Source organism: Manacus vitellinus, unplaced genomic scaffold (genome assembly GCF_001715985.3).
Source record: "Manacus vitellinus isolate BGI_N305 unplaced genomic scaffold, ASM171598v3 scaffold_72_pilon, whole genome shotgun sequence".
NCBI classification, from domain to species: domain Eukaryota; kingdom Metazoa; phylum Chordata; class Aves; order Passeriformes; family Pipridae; genus Manacus; species Manacus vitellinus.
The window spans coordinates 172,837-180,861 of NW_021940764.1; the positions used below are offsets into that span (position 1 = coordinate 172,837).

Here is an 8,025-nt window from a genome sequence, read left to right on the forward strand (position 1 = left end):
CAATTTGTATGGATTTGTTATTAGTTATAGACATTTCTGGCTTCTGATGGGGGAAGGCAGAGTAGAGCCATGTGCTTGGGTGCTCCACAGCTGGTGTTGTGTGTTGGATCGAGGGTGAGGCAAAGGCTGTGGGTGCTGGTTTGCCTTGGACTGACTCGGTGCAAGGGGCATTTCTGTAGGGCTGCAGAGCAACGGGTTGTCTTGTTAAAAGTGACATCCAAAGCAAGGGTGATGCTCCTGGAAGCTCAGCTCCAAACCAAACATTTCTGCTGCACCAGTGTCTGTTTCTCTGGGTATTTGTTGCTTTTAGGGAAAATGTTCTATTTTGGGCATTTCTGATTTTGACTGGGAAAGACTAAACTAAAGGTGAAACGGCAGGAGAAATTGTACACTCACCACCTCTCCCTTGCTTTGCTCTTAGTGACAATTCTATTGGATTTTCTCCCCAGGGGGAGACTCCTGGGTTTTCCTCTCGCCTTCCCTGCAGCTTGGCAGGCTTTGCTCTGCCGGGAGTTCAGAATAGAGGAAGTGTTCAGAACCATTCCAGCTTGGCCCCAGCGTGCCTGGGGCTCGGCTCACGGGGAGAAGGTGGTGGTTGTCTCTGTCTCCATGGCGAAGGAGAACCTCTTGCTCTCGCGGCAGCTGGTGAGCTGCCAGAGGCGCTCCTGGCTCAGGCAGCCCAGCTCCTTCAGCAGCTTGAAGAGGTCGGTGCGGAATTTGACGCCGATGAAGGCGTAGAGGAAGGGGTTGAGGCAGCATCGGAAGCACGCCAGGGTGTAGGTCACGTCGTCCGCCACGTCCAGCTTCTTGCTCTCCTCACACGAGCTGGTCTGGTTGAAGGCCGAGATGGTCTTGGCCAGCATGACACCATTGTAGGGCAGCTGGAAGACGACGAAGACAATGACCACGGCGATGATGACCTTGATGGCTTTGTTCTTCTCAAAGTTGCGGGCCTGGAGTAACGTTCTGATGATGACGAGGTAGCAGAAAGACATGACCAGCAGGGGAATTAAGAAGCCGAACACCATTTGCGACACTTTGATGCCGGTGTTGAAGGTCTGCAGGTCATGAGCGATGATGGAACAACGAGGGTGGGTCTCCAGGTTGTTCACGCCGCTGTGAACCAGCTCGGGGATGGAGAGGATGAAGGCCAGGAGCCAGATGATGACGCAGGTCACCTTGCTGATGAATATCATGCGGGGCCGCAGGCGGTGGGCCGAGGCCGCCTGGACGATGGCGAAGTACCTGTCGATGCTGATGGACAGCAGGAGCAGCATCCCGCTGAAGAAACTCATTTTGCAGATGCAGTAAACGGCCTTGCAGGCAAACTTCCCGAAGAGCCAGTGCGTGGCCGCGCTGGCGGCCCAGAAGGGCAGGGTCAGCAGGAAGAGGATGTCTGCCAGAGCCAGGTTCAGCAGGTAGATGTCCGTCATGGTCTTCAGCCTCTTGAAGTAGATGTAGGTGAGCATCACCAGCCCGTTGCCCAGCAGCCCCGTGAAGCAGATGAGGCTGTACATGGCCGGCAGGAAGGCGGCGCGGAACGAGCGCACCTCCTTCTTCTCACACAGGGTCTCAAACAGGTTGTAGTCGATGGTGCTGTTGGAGTCGTAGTCATCGGTGACGTTGTCCCCGGCACAGAACTACAACAGGAGAGAAGAGACGAGTGTTGGGATGGGACCGGGTGCCTGCGTGGCCGTGCCGGGAAGGGAGCCTGGAGAGGAGCCTCAGGGAGTTCCCAAGAGCTGGCTTGTGCCAGCATCACAAACAGAGCTGGCATGGCCTTGTGGCTGAAAACATTTCCCACAAGTGTGTGGGGGGGTTTGGGGCTTTTTGGGGGGCTCCAAGTGGGAATTCCACCAGAAATGTTCAGTGCTCAGCCAAAGTAACACCTGCAAAACCCTCAGACGTGTGGCAGCTTTCCAGAGTGTTCCAGGGCCCGCCTCCAGCTGTGTGTACACAGCTGGCTGGTGGGTCAAATGTGAGAAATAAAACATCCTTCAGCTAAATCAAAAATGAACAGAGGTGGCAGTGGGACGGTGAGGAAATGCAGTGAGTGCAGCAGGAAGCTGCTCTGTGCCGGCGCAGACGTGGTACCGGCGTCTCCTTCAGGCCCCTGATTTCAGTTCTGATTATTCTTGTTTCATCTTCCTACACTGCCATAAGCTGTGGGGCAGAGGGAGCCTGTGGTATCTGTGCCCTGCTTTCTGTGACTTATTAGTCTCCAGAACCTTCTCCCCATCTCACAGAGATGAAAGGTTTCCCCTGGATACCCCCCCGTTATCACGAGCATCTCTGTGCTCGCCATCTCGGCAGGTTTGGTTTCACCACATCCTCCCAGCAGTGAAAGGGAAAAGAACGGGCTGCTCGGCTCTGCCTGAGCCTCAGGGAGCCCCAAGGGCCTGGGGGGGCTGGTGCTGCCTGGGACTGCAGGCACCAGGGCCAGGCCCCAGTCTGGGAGCAGGTCATGGCACAGCTCCGTGCTTGGGGTTCTCCTTCCTGATCAGGGTGACTCTGAGCAGGAATGGGCAGAGGAAGATGCTGGGCTCTTCCTCCTTGGGCACATCCCTCTCCAGCACAGCCCTTGGTCGGAGCCTGGCACCTTGACCAGGGATTTGCAGGGAGCAGGGAACCAACTGCTCCCCACTGTCAGCATAGGGTGCTCCTGTCTGTCCTGGAAATGCTCATTTTGGGGCTGACAGGGGACTCTCACAGCCACAGCCATTTGAAAATCACAGCGTTTGTGCCACTGTTTTTCCCTCCTTGGTTTTGTTCCTCCTGTTTGTGTTTCTCTAGCAGGGCTCTGCTCTCACCTCCCACCTCCCACGGCTGGATCCTGGGGTGAGCAGCCCTGTCCCCACACACCTCTGGGGCTGTGGGTGGCTGCTCTGAGTTTTTGAGATCTCTCTTTAGCCACAACACAGAGCAGCTGGATTTCAAAATGTTGTTAAAAACATCTTACCTGAAAAACGAGCGGCAGGCTGAAAACAAGGGTGACCTTTAGCTTCTTGCCTAGGAAAGAAGGAGATGCTGAGTTAGTGGCTCAGTGGGGCTTTCCACGTGGTTCTCAGTTCGAAAAAACAGAGCCCCCACAGCTGGGGAAATCAAAACCTGGTGAAGATGCCAACAGGATAACCCAGGGTCACACAAGTTACTGTCAGAGCACGGATGAAGTCTCATGAGTCTGCTCCCTCCAGCTTCACAGAACCAGGGAACAGTCTGGGTTGGAAGAGACCTTTAAAGGTCATTCAGTCCAACCCCCTGCAGTGAGCAGGGATGTCTTCAACAAGACCAGGTTGCTCAGAGCCCTGTCCAGTGAAGGCTGAGAGCTGAGGACACTTGTGCACAGCTCACCCATTTTGATTTCATCCATTACTTTTCCCTGCAGGCAGCCAGCAGCCTGTCCCCTGTGCCTGTGCAGCTTAACCCACGTGAAAACAGCCAGCTGTGAGAGCCATAAATCCAGCCCAGCTGTGCCCCTGCAGTGCCAGCTCCCCCCTGGGACAGATGGAACTGGAACTGCCTGAAATTTATTGCTCCTCTCTAAATGTCAGAGTTGGCTTCTGCTGCCTTGGGATGTGGAGTACAGGACGCTGACAGCTGGGAGGAAGAACTGAATTCAGAGCCAGGTGTGATGGTGGTGAGAGCAATCTCAGCCGAGCAGCTCTTCCTGCTGTGGTTTGCAGGGCAGGGACCAGGACAGCTTTCTCCTCTCTCTATTTAAAGCTTGTACCAGCATCTACCTCGAGCAGTTGCCACTGAAAGTTTGCTCAGCTGGAAGGTGACAGTGAGAGAGCCCCGGGCTCTGCTCTGGTGTGAGCAGGAGAAGAGTCCCTCCCTGAGGGACAGTGGCATTGGCTGTGGAGTGTCGTGCTGCTGCCCCAGGATGTCCCTCCAGGCCCTGGCTGCTCCCCACACTGCAGCCCCTCTCTCCCTGTGGGATATCTGTGGGATATCTGCCTTTGGCTTTCAGTTGCCTGTTTCTTCTAGGAACTCTGCCTTGCTCCTCATGGCCTGGTTGTTCATGAATGTGACTGATTCCTGTGCCCCTCTCATGCTTAGTGTCTGCTGGACACAGCTCTGCTGTTTCAGAGCTCCTCTGTGCCCTTCCCTGCTCTGTCAGGCTCCTGCTCAGGTGTTGCACCAGGACCAGGATGTTGAACTTGCACTATTCAGGTAACTGCACCCATTGCACCATGTCCCCACATCAAATCACACGCAACAGCATCACTAATAACAGACAGAGTTACTCAGTATCTGGACTGGGGGTGTTTGTTTATACACGACGGGTGATGTGTGGGTGAGAGATCCTCAGCCACGTGTGAAAACTCACGCTGCTCATCCCCAGGTCTGTGTAACAGCCTTCCCCAACATCCCCTAGCAGTTGTGTCTCACCTTCCCCCCCATTTTCATCTTTTACACTCATGCAGTTGGTTGTGTTCACCCACCCCTCACCTTCTCCAGATCCTCCTGGGGGGACCTGAGGGGTTCACCAGGGCACCCTCAGTGCGGGTTAGTCAGGAGGGGGGGAGAGCAAGGCTGGGCCTGAGGGGAGACAGGGGAGCTTCTGTCTGTCTGTTCTCTCTGGCCAGTGGCTTTCACTCTGAGCAGTCCCAGACTGCAGGAAGAGGTTTGGTGTCTGGTGTGGTTGTCTCCCCCTCGAGCTGCTGCTCTGACTTTGCACGTTACACAAGAAATACAAGGAAAGGCCCAAGGACTGGGACCTGCTGAGTGATTTAAGCAAGCCCAGACTGTAGCTGCTCTCCCTGCTGGGAAACGGGCACAGGGTTTCCCTGATCTCTGCAAAAACCCAGCCATGGGAGTCTTTATTCTTCTGTTGCTCCTCCTGAATAGCCTGGATCCTTGGGGACTCCTGGGGTTAATGCTGTGGCTGTCTGTGGATGGATGATAAATCCCTGTGGGTGGGTGATAACCTGTGCTGGCCCAGCTCAGCCCCACCAGGCAGGGACTGAGGCCTGAAATGCAATTACCTCCCTGGCAGCTGGATAAAAGGAGGCAGAGGAGAACCACCCTCATTCCAGGGAGGAAAGCACCGACCTAAACCCAACTCCACCAGCTGCTCTCCATGGCTTGGTTTGCAAACCCCAGGCCCAGCCCTGGCTGAACACGAGCAGTGGCAGTGCCCAGCCCTGGTGAGGGCTGCTCTGCTCTGTTGTGTTCTGTTTTCTTATCACCTAGTGAAGGTCTAACAAAACAGGACTGAAAACGTGACTCAACCAACTCCTGGAACAGTTCAGCCCATATCATTCCTTTGAAGATCATCACAGTTTTCCCTCCCCCTCTCAGTTGCTGTTTCAAGTGTCTTAAATGTCAAATGACTTTTCAATATGAAGAAAGCCTGTGCTGTCTCTCCCCCTCTTGCTGTGCCCCCACCTCAGGTTACACATTTGCAAAGGCTCAAGCCCAGAGGCCCTGCAGCCTCCCTCTCCTCACACACCAGTTTGAGCTCGTCTGTGCCACTGGTTTCAGTGAGACTGGACAAGAACCTTGGTCTACCCTCAGTTCTCTTGGGGCCTGGGGCACTGGGCAGAAGCAAATGAGAAGACATGAGCTGTGCTCTGCAGTTTATCAGCCAGTTTAGGTACATTTCCTTACTTTTTGTTTCTTTTTTCACACCCCCTGGCAGTTGGCTGCTCTGGGTATTTTCTTAAAAGTTCTTAAAGGTTTTGTTCCTCAAAATATTAAGGGGAAAAAAAAAAACCCTCCCAAAAATCCCCACAACCAGTTGCACTAGAAACCTTGTTTATAAAAATATACCAAAACCCCAGCACAGCAAATGAGTCAGCCTGGCCATAAAGCCCCGTGTCAGCCCCCACGTCCCTCAGCCTGGGAGGTGCTGGTTTGCTGCTGTCCCTGTCCTGCAGGACCCAGGGACAGGTGGAAAGGGGAATTGCTCCATGGGAATGAAGGAGGGAAGGGGTCTGTTGATGGCAGGGGATGGCAGCCCATGAGTTTTGACAATCTTCCTCCTTAGATTAAGCCCAGGGAGTGGGATTCATCCCTCGACACCTGGTGAGCTGTTCAGGCTCCCTCAATAGCAAAGGGAAAGAAACAGATGTTTTTAAATCGTGGTTCAGGTGTCCTGGGCTGGGCACCTGGGCTGTGCTGTGGCAGAAGGGTGGGTGAGTTTGGACAGGTAAATCCCACTCAGTTTATCTGAATCTGCCTGAGAATCAGCAGCTAATTGTAAGCAAGGTACGAGCAGCTGCAGGAACAGTGAATCCCCCCAGGTACACCTGGGAAAGCTTCTGACAGTGAGAAATATTTGGAAGCAGGACATTTGCCCCGAGGAGGAGAGAAGAGCAGAGACATGACCCTGAGGGTGGTTAAACCAGGCTGGACAAAGGACCAGGGCAGCTCCTGCCCACACGGGTCTGGCTCATGCCGGGGGAGCAGCCACTGCCCAGGGATGGATGAGAGCAAAGCAGAGGCTGGGAAGGCTTTAGGGAGCATTGGGAAGGCTTTAGGGAGCGTTGGGAAGGCTTTGGGGACCATTGGCAAAGCTGAGCAAACCTGCCCTGGCCAAACCCTCGTGGTGAAAGAACATTTTTTGGTCGCCTGGAACTGCAAAGCAAAAGTTCCTGCCCAGCACACGTGTAGGCAGGGAGTAACTTACTCTCTGCATCTTCATACATGTACCAGTTTCTGGTGCCTCTTCACCAGCAGCACAGAGGCTTCTGGGGGAAGAATTGGGTATTTCTGAGAAAAGTTAATCATACCTAAGTGATCTAATGGCTTTTGGCAGTTAACAGCTCCCTGCCTTCCCCTCCTCACAACTGGCAGGGCAAGGACACCTCATTTCAGGAGTGAGCAGACCAGAGAAACCCAGTCATGCTCTTTTTCTTGTGTTCACTGATCTGTTACAGAAGAAAGTTAATAATTATCTGCCTCCACTCCTTTCAGGAAAGTGTGAATCAAAGGACTAGATAAGCAGGGATAAGCAAGTTAAAAGCCTCAGGCTGAAGTGAGCCAGAAGCGTTTCAAAGACAGCACCACCTCTGGGCATCTTCCAGAGGAATGGAATATTCCTCTGAAATACAACAGTAGGACAAAAACCCCAAAGCAGGAACACTATCTTCTTGTCAGATTCTCACTAACTCTTTCTTTTCCCTGTCATGATTTGCCTTTTCCAAGACCTAAGCTCGAGTTCAGCTGCCCCCAAACACCAAACCCCTTGGAACAAGCAGCCACAAAACGCCCATGGGATGATGCAAAGGCCAGAAGTTTAAACAAGAGGAGAGTGTTGTGTGGTGGGCAGGTCCAGGTGGGTTCTGGTGTGTTGTTTTGGATGCAGGGATTCTGAAATCCAGGAATTTCCTTAGCCATTGATTGCCGGAGGCTGTGAGAAGGCATCCATGAGAAGATTCCCTGCTCCTGCCTGGAGGGTCCTGTGGGACCCGGCCCCTCCTGCCTGCTCCTGCATCCCCAGAGCCTCCTGCATCCCTGGAGCATCCCCAGAGCCCCCTGCATCCCTGGAGCATCCTGAATTCCCAAAGCCGCTTGCATCCCCAGAGCCTCCTGCATCCCTGGAGCATCCCCAGAGCCTCCTGCATCCCTGGAGCATCCCCAGAGCCTCCTGCATCCCCAGAGTCTCCTGCATCCCCAGAGCCTCCTGCATCCCCAGTGTTCCTGCAGATATTCATCAATAAAAATAATTTGCAAAAGACTGGATGGACTTAGCAAACAACCTCAGCTTTACTTGCTCCTAATTCCTCGATTTATTCACTGAATTATAACATTGCCAAGGAGAGAGTGTTCTCTCTCTCTCTTTTTTTTTTTTTTTTCAATTAAGAACACAGAAGAAAAGGTGTGAACTGTGCAAGAAGAGCCCATTTGCTTTGGGACAAAAGAGCCCATAACATTGCCTCCACACTTGTTTTTTGCCTGTTTGTTTCTGAAGTCATTTGAGGTTTCTGAGCTTCTAAAAGAGAACTGTGCATTATTTTTTTTTTTTAAATAGTAAAAATGAGGAAGATGAAAGTCTTTTATACTGTTTAAATACTCCGA

General features: G+C 53.0%; 1 protein-coding gene across 1 annotated transcript; it reads right to left on the reverse strand.

Annotated features, from left to right (window-relative positions):
* Positions 1–575: 575 nt before the first annotated feature.
* Positions 576–3,004, reverse strand: CCR7 (C-C motif chemokine receptor 7). Its single transcript, XM_018084570.1, has 2 exons — positions 2,960–3,004; positions 576–1,640 (listed from the first exon to the last, which is right to left on the reverse strand). Exon 2 carries the CDS (start codon positions 1,515–1,517, stop codon positions 576–578), a length of 942 nt encoding a protein of 313 aa, XP_017940059.1. The 5' UTR covers positions 1,518–1,640; positions 2,960–3,004.
* Between the last annotated feature and the right edge of the window lie 5,021 nt (positions 3,005–8,025).

Coding starts and splice junctions, on each gene's coding strand:
- CCR7 (XM_018084570.1), bottom strand. CDS start 1,517: ATGTACAGCCTCATCTGCTTCACGGGGCTGCTGGGCAACGGGCTGGTG.